The 22314-nt window shown below is 54.2% G+C and overlaps 1 protein-coding gene across 1 annotated transcript in view; it reads left to right on the forward strand.

Moving 5' to 3' along the window:
• The window catches only part of LOC139240084 (atrial natriuretic peptide receptor 1-like), a 128196-nt gene that overhangs the window by 22340 nt on the left and 83542 nt on the right, over positions 1-22314 (forward strand). Inside the window, exons 7-15 of the mRNA XM_070868459.1 lie at positions 275-362; positions 2701-2821; positions 4252-4326; positions 5968-6045; positions 6345-6449; positions 9496-9567; positions 10657-10816; positions 15142-15294; positions 21018-21186. Of these exons, the coding sequence (XP_070724560.1) occupies positions 275-362; positions 2701-2821; positions 4252-4326; positions 5968-6045; positions 6345-6449; positions 9496-9567; positions 10657-10816; positions 15142-15294; positions 21018-21186 (1021 nt within the window). The remainder of the gene's footprint in view (positions 1-274; positions 363-2700; positions 2822-4251; positions 4327-5967; positions 6046-6344; positions 6450-9495; positions 9568-10656; positions 10817-15141; positions 15295-21017; positions 21187-22314) is intronic.

The raw sequence follows: 22314 nt of genomic DNA on the forward strand, positions 1-22314 counted from the left end.
CTTTCCAAGGGCCTTCACATCCTTCCTGAAGTGTGTGGTGCCCAGATCTGGACGCAATACTCCAGCTGGGGCAGAACCCCGTGTTTTGTAAAGGGTTTATCATCCCACGTGGACACCATCCAGTGCCTGGATGGTGATCAGGAGCAGCAACCCTGGCTGCTGTTCCCTCCCCCACCCCAGCCGCAGATGTTCGAGCCCCAAGTGGAACAGTTCCATGATTCTGCCGGACAATATCGCAATGCCTCTTGTTGAGATTCCTTCTCTTGTTCTTCAGGCAGATCGTTTTCGATGCTGGAGGTCCTATCAATCGTCGTCAGTCTGATACTCCTCATCATAACCATCACCTCGTTCCTCATCTACAGGTACCGGACGCTGGGAGGGAGGTCAGGAGGGTGTTACCTCCATGGGGGGGGTCGTCATCATCATCATAGGCAGTCCCTCGGAATCGAGGAAGACTTGCTTCCACTCTAAACATGAGTCCTCAGGATGACTGAACAGTCCCAATACGAGAGCCACAGTCCCTGTCACGGGTGGGACAGACAGTCGTTGAGGGAAGGGGAGGGTGGGACAGGTTTGCCGCACGCTCCTTCCGCTGCCTGCGCTTGGTTTCTGCACGCTCTCGGGCGACAAGACTCGAGGTGCTCAGCGCCCCTCCCGGATGCACTTCCTCCACTCCGGGCGGACTGGTCTTTGGGCCCAGGGACTCCCAGGTGTCGGTGGGGATGTTGCACTTTATCAGGGAGGCTTTGAGGGTGGTCCCTTGTAACGTTTCCTCTGCCCACCTTTGGTTCGTTTGCCGTGAAGGAGTTCCGAGTAGAGCGCTTGCTTTGGGAGTCTCGTGTCTGGGGACATGAGGACAATGTGGCCCTGCCCAGCGGAGCTGGTCGAGTGTGGTCAGTGCTTCGATGCTGGGGATGTTGGCCTGGTCGAGGACGCTAACGTTGGTGCGTCTGTCCTCCCAGGGGATTTGCAGGGTCTTGCGGAGACGTCGTTGGTGGTATTTCTCCAGCCTGAGGAAGAGAGTATTTGAAGACCAGGCCCTCAAATCTGCCACCAAGCTCATGGTCTACAGGGCTGTAGTGATACCCGCCCTCCTGTATGGCTCAGAGACATGGACCGTGTACAGTAGGACATCTCCATGGGGGTAGTCTTATAACAACAGCAACTTGTATAGAGCGCCGTTAACGTAGTGAAATGTCCCAAAGCATTACACAGGAGTGTTAAGAGGTAAAACCAATTTGACACCGAGCCGCATAAGGTGAAATTACCGCAGCTGACCAAACGCTTGGTCAAAAAGATAGGTTTTAAGGAGTGTCTTGAAACATAGAAACATAGAAAATAGGTGCAGGAGTAGGCTATTCGGTCCTTCGAGCCTGCACCACCATTCGATATGATCATGGCTGATCATGCAACTTCAGTACCCAACCCTTGCTTTCTCTCCATACCCCCTGATCCCTTTAGCCATAAGGGCCACATCTAAATTCCTTTTGAATATGTCCAACTAACTGGACTCCACAACTTTCTGTGGCAGAGAAGTTCACCGGGATGGCGGGACTGACATATGAAGAGAGACTGGATCGACTCGGCTTATACTCACCGGAATTTAGAAGAATGAGAGGGGAATCTCCATAGAAACATATAAAATTCTGCCGGGACTGGACAGGTTAGATGCAGGAAGAATGTTCCCGATGTTGGGGAGGAAAGAGAGGTTGAGGGAGGGAGTTCCGGAGCCAAGTGGTGAAAGTTGAGAGAGAACTGCTCCGGCCCCATCTGGACAGCTGTGTTCGGCTCTGGGCCCGCACCTCAGGAACCAGGGAAGGTGTGTCAGATGATTAAAGGATTTATCGGGTAGAGACAGAGAAACTATTTCTTCTGGTGGGGGGGGGAGTTCAGAACAAGGGGGTGTCTCCTTAAAATTCGAGCCCGGCCGTTCAGGGTTGATGTCAGGAAGCACTTCTTCACACAAAGGGCAGTGGGAATCTGGAACTCTTCCCCCCCCACCACCACCCCCCTGTAAAACGCTGTTGAGGGGTGGGGAGGGTTCATGTATGCGCGTGTGAGTATGCCCACAGGTTTTGTCATGTGTCCTCCGTGGCGACTGTTGGTACTGTCACGAGGTGCGCCACCAGAGGGCACTGCAGTGGGAGGCTCGTAGGCTACCTGTACAGGTGTGCCTGGGCCTAGTATAAAAGGCAGGCCACCAGGTGTGATCCTCACTCTGGAGTTAACCAGTCAAGGACGAAGGACACGACAGTTCAAGTACAACGCACTGCCCCATGGAGTCATTGTTAGAGCGCCGACAGGTTTGTAGAGCTGTTGAGTTGGGCGGGGCTCAGCCAGTCACGTGATGTTCACAAGCCTCAATAAAACCCCGGCCAGTTGGGTTGGGGGGATGGGGCAGGTGGTTGAGAGCCTGGTGGATGAACTGGTAATGATTGTTAAACCCTTTCGCTAATAAACCAACTGGTTCGTCGTTGCTGTGAGTTCTTAAACATAGAGACCCACGAAGCAAGCTGGAAATGTCACAATCGAGGTGGATCGTGTTTTGTCGGGTGAGGGGGTTTTTTCAGGGATGCGGGGCCCAGGCGGCTGGATGGGGGTTGAGGTACGGGATGAGCGGTGGTCTTATTGAATGGCGGAGCAGGCTCGAGGGGCCACGCGGCCGACGCCCGCCCCTAATTCTCCCGCTCTTCCCCGCAGGAGGTTTAAGCTGGAGAAGGAGCTGGCAAGTGAGCTGTGGCGAATACGCTGGGAGCACATTCAGCTCAGCAACCTGGACAAGAACCTGCGTAGTATGGGCAGCAAGATGACCCTGTCACTGGTAAGGGGCTAGCCCGGTGGGGTCAGTTGCGACAGGACAGACACTGTCCGAAACTCCCTCAAACCAAGAGAACATACTTCGGTTCGGGCTCCATTGACGCAGGCAGCCGAGGGCGAGGCAGGGCTCAGTGAGCAGCATACAATCTCTCACTCTCTCTCTCTCTCTCTTGCCTCTGAGTCAGAGGTCGTGGGTAACAAGTTCCACTCCAGAGACTTGAGCACAAAATCCAGACTGACACTCCCAGTGCAGTTCTGAGGGAGCTTTACTCTGTATCTAACCCCCCCTATACCTGCCCCGGGAGTGTTTGATGGGACAGTGTAGAGGGAGCTTTACTCTGTATCTAACCCCGTGCTGTACCTGCCCTGGGAGTGTTTGATGGGACAGTGTAGAGGGAGCTTTACTCTGTATCTAACCCCGTGCTGTACCTGCCCTGGGAGTGTTTGATGGGACAGTGTAGAGGGAGCTTTACTCTGTATCTAACCCCCTGTACCTGCCCTGGGAGTGTTTGATGGGACAGTGCAGAGGGAGCTTTACTCTGTATCTAACCCCGTGCTGTACCTGCCCTGGGAGTGTTTGATGGGACAGTGTAGAGGGAGCTTTACTCTGTATCTAACCCCCCTGTACCTGCCCTGGGAGTGTTTGATGGGACAGTGTAGAGAGTTTTACTCTGTATCTAACCCCGTGCTGTACCTGCCCTGGGAGTGTTTGATGGGACAGTGTAGAGGGAGCTTTACTCTGTATCTAACCCCCCTGTACCTGCCCTGGGAGTGTTTGATGGGACAGTGTAGAGGGGGCTTTACTCTGTATCTAACCCCCTGTACCTGCCCTGGGAGTGTTTGATGGGACAGTGAAGAGGGAGCTTTACTCTGTATCTAACCCCGTGCTGTACCTGCCCTGGGAGTGTTTGATGGGACAGTGTAGAGGGAGCTTTACTCTGTATCTAACCCCCTGTACCTGCCCTGGGAGTGTTTGATGGGCACAGTGTAGAGGGAGCTTTACTCTGTATCTAACCCTGTACTGTACCTGCCCTGGGAGTGTTTGATGGAACAGTGTAGAGGGAGCTTTACTCTGTATCTAACCCCCTGTACCTGCCCTGGGAGTATTTGATGGGACAGTGTTGAGGGAGCTTTACTCTGTATCTAACCCCCTGTACTTGCCCTGGGAGTGTTTGATGGGACAGTGTAGAGGGAGCTTTACTCTGTATCTAACCCCGTGCTGTACCTGCCCTGGGAGTGTTTGATGGGACAGTGTAGAGAGCTTTACTCTGTATCTAACCCATGCTGTACCTGCCCTGGGAGTGTTTGTAGTTATCCTATTCCCCCAGGAACACCAAACCAATTTCACGGGGACAGATCACCCATTCCCACTGTGTCATGCGGGAGAAAGGTTTCAGGAAAAGTCCGTTTGCTGACAATATTCTTTTCCCCCAGCGCGGGTCGAACTACGGGTCCTTCATGACCAATGAAGGCCAGTACCAGGTGTATGCCAAGACAGCGTATTACAAGGTAGGGAATCGCAGAGAAATGCACAAAATGCCACCTTCCATATGAGCCCATTGTTGATTTTAACCTACATTGATTCTGTTGTATATGCAGACTATAGATATACTCTCTGTGTAGTCATTGTATAGTTGCACAAGATGGAGACTTGTTACCTGATGTACTGTCAATAAGGTTTACACTGTGTATATACTATGCTGGCACCACTAGAGGGTGCAACTGGTGGAGACCGGGGTTTCCTGCCCAGGTGGCAGGGCCCAGTATAAAAGCTGCCCACCATGCGTGTGCCTCACTCTGGAGTTACGAATAAAGGACCAAGGTCACTCCAGTTTGAGTACAACACATTGCCTCGTGGAGTCATTCATAAGTGCATTACAAACATAATAGATTCACCTATCAGTAAACGTCCTGATGGACTGCAAGAATTAGAGCAGAACTGAGAGGGTATACTATCAGCAAAGGCTGAAGAGGCTGGGTCTCTTTTCTCTAGAAAAGACAACATAAGAATTAGGAGCAGGAGTCGGCCATTCGGCCCCTCGAGCCTGCTCCACCATTCGATGAGATCACAGCTGATCTTCGACCTCAACTCCACTTTCCCGCCCGATCCCTCGATTCCCTTAACACCCAAAAATCTGTCGATCTCAGCCTTGAATATACTCAACGACTGAGCCTCCACAGCCCTCTGGGGCAGAGAATTCCAAAGATTCATCACCGGCTGAGTGAAGAAATTCCTCCTCATCTCAGTCCTCAATGGCCAAGCCCTTATCCTGAGACTGTGACCCCTGGTTCTAGACTCCCCAGCCCGGGGGGAAACATCCTCTCTGCATCTACCCTGTCAAACCCTGTAAGAATTTTGTAAGTTGACACTCGTGTTCAGTACTGAGGGAGTGCCGCACTGTCGGAGGGGCAGTACTGAGGGAGCGCCGCACTGTCGGAGGGGCAGTACTGAGGGAGTGCCGCACTGTCGGAGGGGCGGTACTGAGGGAGTGCCGCACTGTCGGAGGGGCGGTACTGAGGGAGCGCCGCACTGTCGGAGGGGCAGTACTGAGGGAGCGCCGCACTGTCGGAGGGGCGGTACTGAGGGAGCGCCGCACTGTCGGAGGGGCGGTACTGAGGGAGTGCCGCACTATCGGAGGGGCGGTACTGAGGGAGCGCCGCACTGTCGGAGGGGCAGTACTGAGGGAGCGCCCCACTGTCGGAGGGGCAGTACTGAGGGAGTGCCGCACTGTCGGAGGTGCGGTACTGAGGGAGTGCCGCACTGTCGGAGGGGCCGTCTTTTGGATGAGACATTAAACCGAGGCCCCGTCTGCCCTCTCGGGTGGATGTAAAAGATCCCGGGGCCACTATTGGAAGAAGAGCAGGGGGAGTTCTCCCCGGTGTCCTGGGGCCAATATTTATCCCTCAACCAACATCACTAAAACAGATGATCCGGGTCATTATCACATCGCCGTGTGTGGGAGCTTGCTGTGCGCAAATTGGCTGCCTCGGTTCCCTACATTACGACAGTGACCACACTCCAAAAATTACTTCATTGGCTGTAAAGCGCTTTGAGACGTCCGGTGGTCGTGAAAGGTGCTATATAAATGCAAGTCTTTGAACCGAACCTTCCTTATATATTTCGCACTGCTCTCGTTTCTGTCCCCTCAGGGAAACATCGTGGCCATTAAACACATCAACCGCAAGAGGGTGGAGCTGACTCGTAATGTCCTCTTCGAGCTCAAACACGTACGTTCCAGAGCAGCGGCTTTTGCCCACCCCCCCCTTCCCCTTCCCCAAGGCCTCGCCTTCCCCCTTTGTGATAAAGCGGTGTCCCGGGTCGCGGGCCTGGCTTCGCTCCCGGTCCTCGGAGGCAGAGATCGGGTGGTGAGCCAAGCGGTATCGCGTGAGGGAGTGGAGTGCGGCGACGCTCAGTGGCCAAGTGTCTGTCGGCCTCTCCCGGCCCGTGGGCCCGATTTCCTGCTCGCCCTTTCTCTGACCGTATCTTTTCTCTCGCCCCCTACCCGCCCCCCCCCCCATCCCCGCAGATGAGAGACGTGCAGAATGAACATCTAACCCGCTTCATCGGTGCGAGTATCGACCCGCCCAACATCTGTATCGTGACCGAGTATTGCCCCCGCGGGAGTCTGCAGGTACGGCTAAAGGGACGCTGCAGCTCAGCAAGGCCATTAAAAAAAAAGCAAACCAAGAACTAAGGTTTATTTCTCGAATTGTTCACAATTCATAGTAATGATTTAGACTTTGGAATCAAAAACACACTTCCTAAATTTGCGGATGACACCAGATTGGGAGCGACAGTGAACACCGAGGAGAAACATAGAAACATAGAAAATAGGTGCAGGAGCAGGCCATTCCGGCCCTTCGAGCCTGCACCACCATTCAATAAGATCATGGCTGATCATTCACCTCAGTACCCCATTCCTGCTTTCTCTCCATACCCCTTGATCCCTTTAACCGTAAGGGCCGCATCTAACTCCCTCTTGAATATGTCCAATGAACTGGCCTCAACAACTCTCTGCGGCAGGGAATTCCACAGGTTAACAATTCTCTGAGTGAAAAAGTTTCTCCTCATCTCGGTCCTAAATGGCTTACCCCTTATCCTTAGACTGTGACCCCTGGTTCTGGATTTCCCCAACGTCGGGAACATTCTTCCTGCATCTAACCTGTCCAATCCCGTTAGAATTTTCTCTGTTTCTATGAGATCCCCTCTCATTCATCTAAACTCCAGTGAATACAGGCCCAGTTGATCCAGTCTCTCCTCATATGTCAGTCCAGCCATCCCGGGAATCAGTCTGGTGAACCTTCGCTGCACTCCCTCAATAGCAAGAACGTCCTTCCTCAGATTAGGAGACCAAAACTGAACACAATATTCCAGGTGAGGCCTCACCAAGGCCCTGTACAACTGCAGTAAGACCTCCCTGCTCCTATACTCAAATCCCCTCGCTATGAAGGCCATCATGCCATTTGCCTTCTTCACCGCCTGCTGTACCTGTATGCCAACTTTCAATGACTGATGTACCATGACACCCAGGTCTCGTTGCACCTCCCCTTTTCCTAATCTGCCACCGTTCAGATAATATTCTGCCTTTGTGTTTTTGCCACCAAAGTGGATAACCTCACATTTACAACAAAGTACAACAAATTACAGTCTCTCTGTATCCACTCTATCAAAACCTTTCATCATTTTAAAGACATCAATTAGGTCACCTCTCAAGAGAAAGATGCAGCCTGTTCATCAGGAGGGCATTCATAAACGCGCAGAATGGGAATATAATTGGCAAATGAAGTTCAACACAGATAAACGTCTGCTATTAAACTTTGGGAGGAAGAATAGGGAGGTCACTTATTACTGGGAGGGTGTGAGTCTGGGTGGGGTAGAGGAACAAAGGGATCTCGGATACAAACACTCAAATCACTAAACGTTGCGACAGGTTTAGCAAAGCCATTAAAGAAAGCGAACCAAGCACTAGGGTTTATTTCTAGAGGGATAGAATTGAAGATGTATATGCAGACTATAGATATACTCTGTGTAGTCACTGTACAGTTGCATAAGATGGAGACTTGTTACCTGATGTACTGTCAATAAGGTTTACACTGTGTATATACTATGCTGGCACCACTAGAGGGTGCAACTGGTGGAGACCAAGGGGTTTCCTGCCCTGGTGGCAGGGCCCAGTATAAAAGACTGCCCACCATGCGTGTGCCTCACTCTAGAGTTTGGAATAAAGGACCAAGGTCACTACAGTTTGAGTACAACACATTACCTTGTGGAGTCATTCGTAAGTACATCACAGACATAATAGAAAAGTAGGGAGGTTATGCTTAAACCTGCATCGAACCTTGGTTAGACCACACTTGGAGCACCGTGCACAGTTCCGGTCTCCATATACCTTGGTTAGACCACACTTGGAGCACTGTGCACAGTTCTGGTCTCCATATACCTGGGTTAGATCACACTCGGAGCACTGTGCACAGTTCTGGTCTCCATATACCTGGGTTAGACCACACTCGGAGCACTGTGCACAGTTCTGGTCTCCATATACCTGGGTTAGACCACGCTTGGAGCACCGTGCACAGTTCTGGTCGCCATATACCTGGGTTAGACCACACTTGGAGCACTGTGCACAGTTCTGGTCTCCATATACTTGGGTTAGACCACACTTGGAGCACTGTGCACAGTTCTGATCTCCATATACCTGGGTTAGACCACACTTGGAGCACTGTGCACAGTTCTGGTCTCCATATACCTGGGTTAGACCACACTTGGAGCACTGTGCACAGTTCTGGTCTCCATATACCTGGGTTAGACCACACTTGGAGCACTGTGCACAGTTCTGGTCTCCATATACCTGGGTTAGACCACACTTGGAGCACCGTGCACAGTTCCGGTCTCCATATACCTTGGTTAGACCACACTTGGAGCACCGTGCACAGTTCTGGTCTCCATATACCTGGGTTAGACCACACTTGGAGCACTGTGCACAGTTCTGGTCGCTGTATTATAAAAAGGATACAGAGGCACTGGAGGGGGAGCAGAGAAGATTTACAAGGATGTTACCAGAAATGCGAGGGTATACATATCAGGAAAGGATGAACAGGCTGGGTCTCTTTTCTCTTGGAAAAAAGGCTGAGGGGTGACCTAATAGAGGTCTTTAAAATGATGAAAGGTTTTGATGGAGTGGATACAGAGAGAATGTTTCTACTTGTGGGGAAGAACATAATTAAGGCCATCGATATAAGATAGTCACTAAGAAATCCAATGGGGAATTCAGGAGAAACTTCTTTACCCAGAGAGCGGTGGGAATGTGGAACTCGCTGCCACAGGGAGTGGTTGAGGCGAATAGTATCGATGTATTTAAGGGGAGGCTGGATAAACACATGAGGGAGAAGGGAATAGAGGGTTATGCTGATAGAGTTAGATGAGGAAAGACGGGAGGAGGCGCGAGTGGAGCATAAACGCCGGCACGGACTGGTTGGGCGGAATGGCCTGTTTCTGTGCCGTATATCCCGTGTAATCCTGTGTCACTTGTCTCTGTGTCTCGCTCCCTCCCTCGTGTCTCTGTTCAAGCTGTTCGGGGTTGGGGTTTTCCAAGGGTCAGGACGTGGGTTCCTCTCCGACACCTCCCCCCCGGCCTCCGAAGCTGCTAAACTGTTCTCTCTCCGCCATTTCTATTGTAGGACGTGTTGGAGAACGAGAGCATTACCCTGGACTGGATGTTCCGATATTCCCTCATCAACGATATCGTCAAGGTGAGGCCCAGGGGGATTTGTCGTCCGTAGTCATTCAAGGCATCGAGGTGCAGTGGGGCATCAAATCATCGAACGACAGAGCACAGGAGGCCGTTCAGCCCATCGTGCCTGTGCTGGATCTTTGAGAGAGCGATCCAACTAGTCCCACTCCCATCTCCCCTCCCCGTTCTTTCCCCCACTGGACGGGGCAGTAGTCGTCATCTTTAAGAGCGCAGAGGTCAGAGCACTGACCCTCAGAGGCCGTGATAAAATAGAGTGAGAGAGGAGGAACAATAGAGAAACAAGAATGAGGGTGGCCATACCTCGGGTGTTGACCACAAACGTCACTGGACTGGCCACACACAATACCGCGGCAACAAGAGCGGCTCAGAGGCAGAGAGAGTCTCACCTCCTGACTCCCCAAAGCCCCTCTCATTGAAACAGACACAATTCTTACAGGGGCTCGACAGGGTAGATGCAGGGAGGATGTTTCCCCCCCGGGGCTGGGGAGTCTAGAACCAGGGGTCACACAGTCTCAGGATCAGGGCTCGGCCATTGAGGACTAAGACGAGGAGGAATTTCTTCACTCAGAGGGGGGGTGAATCTTTGGAATTCTCTGCCCCCAGAGGGCTGTGGAGGCTCAGTCCTTGAGGGTATTCAAGGCTGAGACCGATAGATTTTTGGGTATCAAGGGATACGGGGACAGTGCAGGCAAGTGGAGTTGAGGTCAAAGATCAGCCGTGATCGTATTGAAGAAGGGGTTATGGGGAGCGGGCGGGGAAGTGGAGCTGAGTCCATGATCGGATCAGCCATGGTCGTATGGAATGGCGGAGCAGGCTCGAGGGGCCGAATGGCCGACTCCTGCTCCCAATTCTTACATTCTTAAAATAGAGAGGGATAATAGAGTAACACGAGAGAGAGTGGTTGTCCCTTGGGAGTTGGGTTGGGTTCTTGCCTGTTGGGGGGTGGGGCGGGGGGGTGGGGGAGATGTTCTGAGTGTCTCCTCTCCAAGCGGCAGCCGGATTTCAGGCTGATTTGCCCCCACCCCCCTCCTCTGCCCTCCTCTGCTTGGCCGGTTCCTGAATCGCGGCCCTTTGTGTCTCTTCCCAGGGAATGGCATTTCTGCACAACAGTGTGATCGGTTGCCACGGGAACCTCAAGTCCTCCAACTGCGTGGTTGACAGCAGGTTCGTGCTGAAGATCGCGGATTATGGGCTGGCCAGCTTCCGGCCGTCGGCGGACTCCGAGGACCTGCACCTGTTGTACGCGAGTGAGTGAGTGACGGGTTGGCGCCATTGGCCTGGTTGGCGGCACCCATTAGCGGCAGAGAGACGGGCGGGCTGACAGTTCCCCGCCCGAGCCGTCGCAGACTTCGGGGGCGGCGCTGACGGGTTGCGCTGTGCTCGCTAGCCCCGCCCACTCTGTGACATCAGCGCGCGTGTGCCCCTCCCCCTCCCCCCACCCCCATCGCCCCGCATCTGCTAAATTCATCGCCCAGCTCCCTCTGAACACCCAACACCTCCCGAACTCTCGCTGCTTAAAAAAAAATACTCTGCTTGTCTACTTTTCCGACCAAAGGGGATAACTTCCCCTTTCCCCCACGTTATATTGCATTTGCCATGTTCTTGCCCGCTCACTCAGCCTGTTTATATCCCCTTGAAGGCCTCTGTGCATCCTGCTCGCAACTTACATTCCCACCGAGCTTTGCACCAACGGATCCATCACAGACCCAATCCACATCCGGACCGGGGTCAAACAGGCTAAGTGAGCGTCATCGGCCCAGCCCTCTTCTCAATCTTCCTCGCTGCCGCGCTCCACCTCACAGTCGACAAGCTCCCCGCTGGAGTGGAACTAAACTACAGGAACCAGTGGGAAACTGTTCAACCTTCGCCGCCTCCAGGCCAGGTCCAAGACCGCCCCAACCTCTGTCGTCGAGCTACAGTACGCGGACAACGCCTGCGTCCGCGTACGTTCTGAGGCTGAACTCCAGGGTATAGTCGATGTATTCACCGAGGCGTATGAAAGCATGGGCCTTACGCTAAACATCCGTAAGAGAAAGATCGCCCACCAGTCTGACCTCGCCACACAGCACTGCCCCCCAGTCATCAAGATCCACGGCGCGGCCCTGGACAACGTGGACCACTTCCCATACCTCGGGAGCCTCTTATCAACAAAGGCAGACATTGGCGACGAGATTCAACACCACCTCCAGTGCGCCAGTGCAGCCTTCGGCCGTCTGAGGAAAAGAGTGTTTGAAGACCAGACCCTCAAACCTACCACCAGGCTCATGGTCTACAGGGCTGTAGTAATACCCGCCCTCCTGTATGGGTCTGAGGCATGGACGATGTATAGAAGGCACCTCAAGTCGCTGGAGATATATCACCAACGCTGTCTCCGCAAGATCCTGCAAATCCCCTGGGAGGGCGCTGAGCTCTTCGAGTCTCAACGCCACGAGCGTGAAGAGGCCAAGCGCAGGCAGCGGAAGGAGCGCGCGGCAAACCAGCCCCACCCACCCCTTTCCCACGACAAATGTCTGTCCCACCTGTAACGGGGTCTGTGGCTCGCGTATCGGACTGTTCAGCCATCAAAGAACTCACTTTGGGGGTGGAAGCAAGTCTTCCTCGATTCCGAGGGACTGCCTATGATGATGGTATCATCAGCAAACTTCGACTTATTGCACTTGGCCTCCTCATCCCAATCATTGATATAGATTGTGAATAGCTGGGGCCCCTGCACTGATCCCTGCGGTACTCCACTAGTTACAGCCTGCCGACCCGAAAATGACCCGTTTATTCCTACTCTCTGTTTTCTGTCTGTTAACCAATTTTCAATCCATGCTCGTATATTACCCCCAATCCCATGAGCCCTAATTTTGTTCAATAACCTCGTGTGTGGCACCTTATCGAATGCCTTCTGAAAATCCAAATATACCACATCCACTGGTTCCCCCTCATCTATTCTGGCAGTTACAAGCTCAAAAAACTCTTCACAAATTTGTCAAACATGATTTCCCTTTCTTAAATCCGTGTTGACTCTGCCCAATCACTCCATGGACTCGCCCCTCCCTATCTCTGTAATCTCCTCCAGCCCCACAACCCCCCCGAGATGTCTGCGCTCCTCAAATTCTGGCCTCTTGAGCATCCCTGATTATAATCGCTCCACCATCGGTGGCCGTGCCTTCAGCTGCCTGGGGCCCCAAGCTCTGGAACTCCCTCCCTAAACCTCTCCGCCTCTCTCTCCTCCTTTTAAGACGCTCCTTAAAACCGACCTCTGTGACCCAGCTTTTGGTCACCTGTCCCTAATTTCTTCTTGTGTGGCTCGGGGTCAAATTTATCTGTTTGTCTTGTAACACGGCTGTGAAGCACTTTGGAATGTTTTATTACGTTAAAGACTCTGTATAAATACAAGTCGTTATTTTCTAACCGCCCAGTTACCACATCCTTAATAATAGATTCTAGCATTTTCCCTACGACTGATGTCAGGCTAATTAATCTGTAGTTTCCCATTTTCTCACTCCCTCCTTTCTTAAATATGTAGCTCTGTGTCAAATTCTTTGTCACATAATCACTCCTGTGGACGATTCACGACGTTAAGGGTGTTATGTAAATACAAGGAGGTAACCAGGAGGGTCAATGAGGGCAGTGTGTACGATGTAGTGTATATGGATTTTAGCAAGGCTTTTGATAAGGTCCCACATGGCAGACTGGTCACAAAAGTAAAAGTCCGTGGGATCCAGGGCAAAGTGGCAAGTTGGATCCAAAACTGGCTCAGAGGCAGGAAGCAAAGGGTGATGGTCGATGGGTGTTTTTGCGACTGGAAGGATGTTTCCAGTGGGGTTCCACAGGGCTCAGTGCTGGGTCCCTGGCTTTTTGTGGTATACATCAATTACTTGGACTTGAATGTTGGGGGTATGATTAACAAGTTTGCAGATGACACTAACATCGGCCGTGCGGTTGATAATGAAGAAGAAAGCTGTGGACTGCAGGAAGATATCAATGAACTGGTCAGGTGGGCAGAACAGTGGCAAATGGAATTTAATCCGGAGAAGTGTGAGGTGATGCATTTGGGGAGGGCTAACAAGGCAAGGGAATACACATTAAATGATAGGTCACTGAGAAGTGTAGAGGAACAAAGGGACCTGGGAGTGCAGGTCCACAGATCCCTGAAGGTAGCAGGCCAGATGGATAAGGTGGTTAAGAAGGCATATGGAATACTTGCCTTTATTAGCTGAGGCATGGAATACAAGAGCAGAGAGGTTATGCTTGAAATGTATAAAGCACTGGTTAGGCCACAGCTGGAGTACTGCGTGCAACTCTGGTCACCACATTACAGGAAAGGTGTGATTGCACCAGAGAGGGTACAGAGGAGATTTACCAGGATGTTGCACTGGAGAGGGTACAGAGGAGATTTACCAGGATGTTGCACTGGAAAGGGTACAGAAGCGATTTACCAGGATGTTGCACAAGAGAGGGTACAGAGGAGATTTACCAGGATGTTGCACTAGAGAGGGTACAGAGGAGATTTACCAGGATGTTGCACTGGAGAGGGTACAGAGGAGATTTACCAGGATGTTGCACTGGAGAGGGTACAGAGGAGATTTACCAGGATGTTGCAATGGAGGGTACAGAGGAGATTTACCAGGATGTTGCACTCGAGAGGGTACAGAGAAGATTTACCAGGATGTTGCACTGGAGAGGGTACAGAGGAGATTTACCAGGATGTTGCACTGGAGAGGGTACAGAGGAGATTTACCAGGATGTTGCACTGGAGAGGGTACAGAGGAGATTTACCAGGATGTTGCACTGGAGAGGGTACAGAGGAGATTTACCAGGATGTTGCACTGGAGAGGGTACAGAGGAGATTTACCAGGATGTTGCACTGGAGAGGGTACAGAGGAGATTTACCAGGATGTTGCACTGGAGAGGGTACAGAGGAGATTTACCAGGATGTTGCAATGGAGGGTACAGAGGAGATTTACCAGGATGTTGCACTCGAGAGGGTATAGAGGAGATTTACCAGGATGTTGCACTGGAGAGGGTACAGAGGAGATTTACCAGGATGTTGCCAGGACTGGAGAACTTTAGCGATGAGGAAAGATTGGATAGGCTGGGGTTGTTTTCTTTGGAACAGAGGAGGCTGAGGGGAGACCTGATTGAGGTGTATAAAATTACGAGGGGCCTGGATAGAGTGGATAGGACGGACCTGTTTCCCTTGGCAGAGGGATCAACAACCAGATTGAAAGTAATTGGGGGGAGGTTTCGAGGGGATTTGAGGGGAAATATCTTCACCCAGAGGGTGGTGGGGGTCTGGGGAGGAACTAGCTGCCTGAAAGGGTGGTAGAGGCAGAAACCCTCACCACATTTGGATGTGCAGCTTGAAGTGCCGTAACCCACAGGGCTACGGACCGAGAGCGGGACAGTGGGATTGGGCCGGGTGGCTCTTGGTCGGCCGGCGCGGACACGATGGGCCGAAATGGCCTCCTCCCGCGCCGTAACTTTCTCTGGTTGTAAAATGTTGTTATAGAGTGAGGAGAGGCGATGGAGAGCCATCCCGCGTTCCCGCGCCCGCGTGCTAAGTAACTGTTCCCTGTGACAGAGAAACTGTGGACAGCACCGGAGATTCTGAGGATGCAAAGCCCTTCCACGGGCACGCAGAAAGGGGACGTGTACAGCTTCGGGATCATCCTGCAGGAGATAGCCCTGAGAAACGGGCCCTTCTACATCGAGGGGGTGCAGCTCGGCCCCAAAGGTAGGGTACGGGGGTGGGGCGGGGGTGGGGGGGGGTTTCGGCCACGCGCACAACTCGTTGGGGGGGGGGGGGGCGGAGACTCCCTCGACGCGGGACAGGAGGTTAGCAACAGGGAACGGCGGGGTCAGCCTCTCGGGTCAGACGCTGAACCAAGGGGCCACCGCCTGCTCCCTCGGCTGCACGTAAAAGATCCCGTGGCCTCTATTTCGAAGAAGGACATGGGGGTGTTGCTGGGTCAGTGTTACATTTCTGTAGCGCCTTTCACCACCACAGGACGTCCTGAAGCGCTTTACAGCCAATGAAGCACTTATTTTGGAGCGTGGTCACTGTTGTAATGTGGGAAACGCCAATTTGCGCACAGCAAGCTCCCACACACAGCGATGTGATAATGACCCGGATCATCTGTTTTAGTGATGTTGGTTGAGCGATAAATATTGGCCCCAGGACACCGGGGAGAACTCCCCCTGCTCTTCCTGTCAGAATAGTGTCAGCCGCGGCTCAGTGGACCGCACACTCGCCTCGGGGTCACAAGGTCGTGGGTTCAAGTCCCACTCCAGGGACTTGAGCACGTAAAATCTAGGCTGACATTTCCAGTGCGGTACTGAGGGAGCGCCGCACTGTCGGAGGGGCGGTACTGAGGGAGCGCCGCACTGTCGGAGGGGCGGTACTGAGGGAGCGCCGCACTGTCGGAGGGGCAGTACTGAGGGAGCGGCGCACTGTCGGAGGGGCGGTACTGAGGGAGCGCCGCACTGTCGGAGGGGTAGTACTGAGGGAGCGCCGCACTGTCGGAGGGTCAGTACTGAGGGAGCGCCGCACTGTCGGAGGGGCGGTACTGAGGGAGCGCCGCACTGTCGGAGGGGCTATCTTTCGGATGAGACGTTAAACCGAGGCCCCGTCTGCCCTCTCGGGTGGATGTAAAAGATCCCGGGGCCACTATTGGAAGAAGAGCAGGGGGAGTTCTCCCCGGTGTCCTGGGGCCAATATTTATCCTTTTAACCAACGTCACTAAAATAGATGATCTGGGTCATTATCACATGGCTGTGTGTGGGAGCTTGCTGTGCGCAAATTGGCTGCTGCGTTTCCCACATTACCACAGTGAGCACACTCCAGAAGTACTTCATTGGCTGTGAGACGATTTGAGACGTCCTGAGGTAGTGAAAGGCACTATAGAAATGAAAGTCTTTCCATTTTCTTTGCGAGCGATGGGTTGAGTGAGTCGCCGGTCATTTTTTTTAAACATTAGTTTTTAACGGATGTGACTCTCACTGGGGTACAGTCCCACACACACTGACTCTCACTGGGGTACAGTCCCACACACACTGACTCTCACTGGGGTACAGTCCCACACACACTGACTCTCACTGGGGTACGGGTCCCACACACTGACTCTCACTGGGGTACAGTCCCACACACACTGACTCTCACTGGGGTACAGTCCCACACACACTGACTCTCACTGGGGTACGGGTCCCACACACACTGACTCTCACTGGGGTACGGGTCCCACACACACTGACTCTCACTGGGGTACGGGTCCCACACACACTGACTCTCACTGGGGTACAGTCCCACACACACTGACTCTCACTGGGGTACCGGTCCCACACACACTGACTCTCACTGGGGTACAGTCCCACACACACTGACTCTCACTGGGGTACGGGTCCCACACACGCTGACTCTCACTGGGGTACAGTCCCACACACACTGACTCTCACTGGGGTACGGGTCCCACACACACTGACTCTCACTGGGGTACGGGTCCCACAGACACTGACTCTCACTGGGGTACGGGTCCCACACACACTGACTCTCACTGGGGTACGGGTCCCACACACACTGACTCTCACTTGGGTACAGTCCCACACACACTGACTCTCACTGGGGTACAGTCCCACACACACTGACTCTCACTGGGGTACGGGTCCCACACACACTGACTCTCACTGGGGTACGGGTCCCACACACACTGACTCTCACTGGGGTACAGTCCCACACACACTGACTCTCACTGGGGTACAGTCCCACACACACTGACTCTCACTGGGGTACGGGTCCCACACACACTGACTCTCACTGGGGTACAGTCCCACACACACTAACTCTCACTGGGGTACAGTCCCACACACACTGACTCTCACTGGGGTACAGTCCCACACACACTGACTCTCACTGGGGTACGGGACCCACACACACTGACTCTCACTGGGGTACAGTCCCACACACACTGACTCTCACTGGGGTACGGGTCCCACACACACTGACTCTCACTGTGGTACAGTCCCACACACACTGACTCTCACTGGGGTACAGTCCCACACACACTGACTCTCACTGGGGTACGGGTCCCACACACACTGACTCTCACTGGGGTACAGTCCCACACACACTAACTCTCACTGGGGTACAGGTCCCACACACACTGACTGTCACTGGGTTACAGTCCCACACACACTGACTCTCACTGGGGTACAGTCCCACACACACTAACTCTCACTGGGGTACAGTCCCACACACACTGACTCTCACTGGGGTACAGTCCCACACACGCTGACTCTCATTGGGGTACAGTCCCACACACTGACTCTCACTGGGGTACAAGTCCCACACACGCTGACTCTCACTGGGGTACAGTCCCACACACACTAACTCTCACTGGGGTACAGTCCCACACACACTGACTCTCACTGGGGTACAGTCCCACACACGCTGACTCTCATTGGGGCACAGTCCCACACACTGACTCTCACTGGGGTACAAGTCCCACACACGCTGACTCTCACTGGGGTACAGTCCCACACACACTGACTCTCACTGGGGTACGGGTCCCACACACACTGACTCTCACTGGGGTACGGGTCCCACACACACCGACTCTCACTGGGGTACAGTCCCACACACACTGACTCTCACTGGGGTACAGGTCCCACACACACTGACTCTCACTGGGGTACGGGTCCCACACACACTGACTCTCACTGGGGTACAGTCCCACACACACTGACTCTCACTGGGGTACAGTCCCACACACACTGACTCTCACTGGGGTACGGGTCCCACACACACCGACTCTCACTGGGGTACAGTCCCACACACACTGACTCTCACTGGGGTACGGGTCCCACACACACTGACTCTCACTGGGGTACAGTCCCACACACACTGACTCTCACTGGGGTACGGGTCCCACACACACTGACTCTCACTGGGGTACAGTCCCACACACACTGACTCTCACTGGGGTACAGTCCCACACACACTGACTCTCACTGGGGTACGGGTCCCACACACACTGACTCTCACTGGGGTACGGGTCCCACACACACTGACTCTCACTGGGGTACGGGTCCCACACACACTGACTCTCACTGGGGTACAGTCCCACACACGCTGACTCTCATTGGGGTACAGTCCCACACACTGACTCTCACTGGGGTACAGTCCCACACACACACTGACTCTCACTGGGGTACGGGTCCCACACACACTGACTCTCACTGGGGTACAGTCCCACACACGCTGACTCTCATTGGGGCACAGTCCCACACACTGACTCTCACTGGGGTACAAGTCCCACACACACTGACTCTCACTGGGGTACAAGTCCCACACACACTGACTCTCACTGGGGTACAGTCCCACACACACTGACTCTCACTGGGGTACAGTCCCACACACACTGACTCTCACTGGGGTACGGGTCCCACACACACTGACTCTCACTGGGGTACGGGTCCCACTCACACTGACTCTCACTGGGGTACAGTCCCACACACACTAACTCTCACTGGGGTACAGTCCCACACACACTGACTCTCACTGGGGTACAGTCCCACACACACTAACTCTCACTGGGGTACAGTCCCACACACACTGACTCTCACTGGGGTACGGGTCCCACACACATCGACTCTCACTGGGGTACAGTCCCACACACACTGACTCTCACTGGGGTACAGTCCCACACACACTAACTCTCACTGGGGTACAGTCCCACACACACTGACTCTCACTGGGGTACAGTCCCACACACACTGACTCTCACTGGGGTACGGGTCCCACACACACTGACTCTCACTGGGGTACAGTCCCACACACACTAACTCTCACTGGGGTACGGGTCCCACACACACTGACTGTCACTGGGTTACAGTCCCACACACACTGACTCTCACTGGGGTACAGTCCCACACACACTAACTCTCACTGGGGTACGGGTCCCACACACACTGACTCTCACTGGGGTACAGTCCCACACACACTGACTCTCACTGGGGTACAGTCCCACACACGCTGACTCTCATTGGGGTACAGTCCCACACACTGACTCTCACTGGGGTACAAGTCCCACACACGCTGACTCTCACTGGGGTACAGTCCCACACACACTAACTCTCACTGGGGTACAGTCCCACACACGCTGACTCTCACTGGGGTACAGTCCCACACACACTGACTCTCATTGGGGCACAGTCCCACACACTGACTCTCACTGGGGTACAGTCCCACACACACTGACTCTCACTGGGGTACGGGTCCCACACACACCGACTCTCACTGGGGTACAGTCCCACACACACTGACTCTCACTGGGGTACAGGTCCCACACTCACTGACTCTCACTGGGGTACGGGTCCCACACACACTGACTCTCACTGGGGTACAGTTCCACACACACTGACTCTCACTGGGGTACAGTTCCACACACACCGACTCTCACTGGGGTACAGGTCCCACACACACTGACTCTCACTGGGGTACAGTCCCACACACACTGACTCTCACTGGGGTACATGTCCCACACACACTGACTCTCACTGCGGTACGGGTCCCACACACACTGACTCTCACTGGGGTACAGTCCCACACACACTGACTCTCACTGGGGTACGGGTCCCACACACACTGACTCTCACTGGGGTACAGTCCCACACACACTGACTCTCACTGGGGTACAGTCCCACACACACTGACTCTCACTGGGGTACGGGTCCCACACACACTGACTCTCACTGGGGTACAGTCCCACACACGCTGACTCTCATTGGGGTACAGTCCCACACACTGACTCTCACTGGGGTACAGTCCCACACACACACTGACTCTCACTGGGGTACGGGTCCCACACACACTGACTCTCACTGGGGTACGGGTCCCACACACACTGACTCTCACTGGGGTACAGTCCCACACACACTGACTCTCACTGGGGTACGGGTCCCACACACACTGACTCTCACTGGGGTACGGGTCCCACACACACTGACTCTCACTGGGGTACAGTCCCACACACACTGACTCTCACTGGGGTACAGTCCCACACACACTGACTCTCACTGGGGTACGGGTCCCACACACACTGACTCTCACTGGGGTACAGTCCCACACACACTGACTCTCACTGGGGTACCGGTCCCACACACACTGACTCTCACTGGGGTACGGGTCCCACACACACTGACTCTCACTGGGGTACGGGTCCCACACACACTGACTCTCACTGGGGTACGGGTCCCACACACACTGACTCTCACTGGGGTACAGTCCCACACACACTGACTCTCACTGGGGTACAGTCCCACACACACTGACTCTCACTGGGGTATGGGTACCACACACACTGACTCTCACTGGGGTACGGGTCCCACACACACTGACTCTCACTGGGGTACGGGTCCCACACACACTGACGTTTGGTTTTCTCTCGTCCCCGGCTCGGTCAGAAATTATCGAGAAAGTGAAGAGTAATCAGAGGCCGTATTTCCGGCCCAGCGCGAGGCTGAGTGGTCACATGGAGGAGCTGAGCCAGCTGATGCAGCGATGCTGGGCTGACGATGGCCTCGAGAGGCCCGACTTCAACCAGATCAAAGTCATCATCCGCAAGCTCAACAGGTGGGTCCCAGACTGGGAATGCTCGCTTCACCCTTAACCCGCATCGCGTGGCTCAGTGAGCAGTACTGAGGGAGTGCCGCACTGTCGGAGGGGCAGTACTGGGGGAATGCCGCACTGTCAGAGGGGCAATACTGAGGGAGTGCCGCACTGTCGGAGGGGCAGTACTGAGGGAGCGCCGCACTGTCGGAGGGGCAGTACTGAGGGAGTGCCGCACTGTCGGAGGGGCAGTACTGAGGGAGCGCCGCACTGTCGGAGGGGCGGTACTGAGGGAGCGCCGCACTGTCGGAGGGGCGGTACTGAGGGAGCACCGCACTGTCGGAGGGGCGGTACTGAGGGAGCGCCGCACTGTCGGAGGTGCAGTACTGAGGGAGCGCCGCACTGTCGGAGGGGCAGTACTGAGGGAGCGTCGCACTGTCGGAGGTGCAGTACTGAGGGAGCGTCACACTGTCGGAGGTGCAGTACTGAGGGAGCGTCACACTGTCGGAGGGGCAGTACTGAGGGAGCGTCACACTGTCGGAGGGGCAGTACTGAGGGAGCACCGCACTGTCGGAGGGGCAGTACTGAGGGAGCGTCACACTGTCGGAGGTGCAGTACTGAGGGAGCACCGCACTGTCAGAGGGGCAGTACTGAGGGAGCGTCACACTGTCGGAGGGGCAGTACTGAGGGAGCACCGCACTGTCAGAGGGGCAGTACTGAGGGAGCGTCACACTGTCGGAGGGGCAGTACTGAGGGAGCACCGTACTGTCGGAGGGGCAGTACTGAGGGAGCGCCGCACTGTCAGAGGGGCAGTACTGAGGGAGCGCCGCACTGTCGGAGGTGCAGTACTGAGGGAGCGCCGCACTGTCGGAGGTGCAGTACTGAGGGAGTGCCGCACTGTCGGAGGTGCAGTACTGAGGGAGCGTCGCACTGTCGGAGGGGCAGTACTGAGGGAGCGTCACACTGTCGGAACGCCTTAAATATATTCAATGACCCAGCCCCCACAGCTCTCTGGGGCAGAGAATTCCACAGATTCACCAGAAGAAATTCCTCCTCATCTCAGTTTTATTCTAAGACCATGTCCCCTAGTTCTAGTCTCCCCCATCAGTGGAAACATCCTCTCTGCATCCACCTTGTCGAGCCCCCTCATAA

The sequence above is a fragment of the Pristiophorus japonicus genome, chromosome 30, assembly GCF_044704955.1.
Source record: "Pristiophorus japonicus isolate sPriJap1 chromosome 30, sPriJap1.hap1, whole genome shotgun sequence".
NCBI classification, from domain to species: Eukaryota; Metazoa; Chordata; class Chondrichthyes; family Pristiophoridae; genus Pristiophorus; species Pristiophorus japonicus.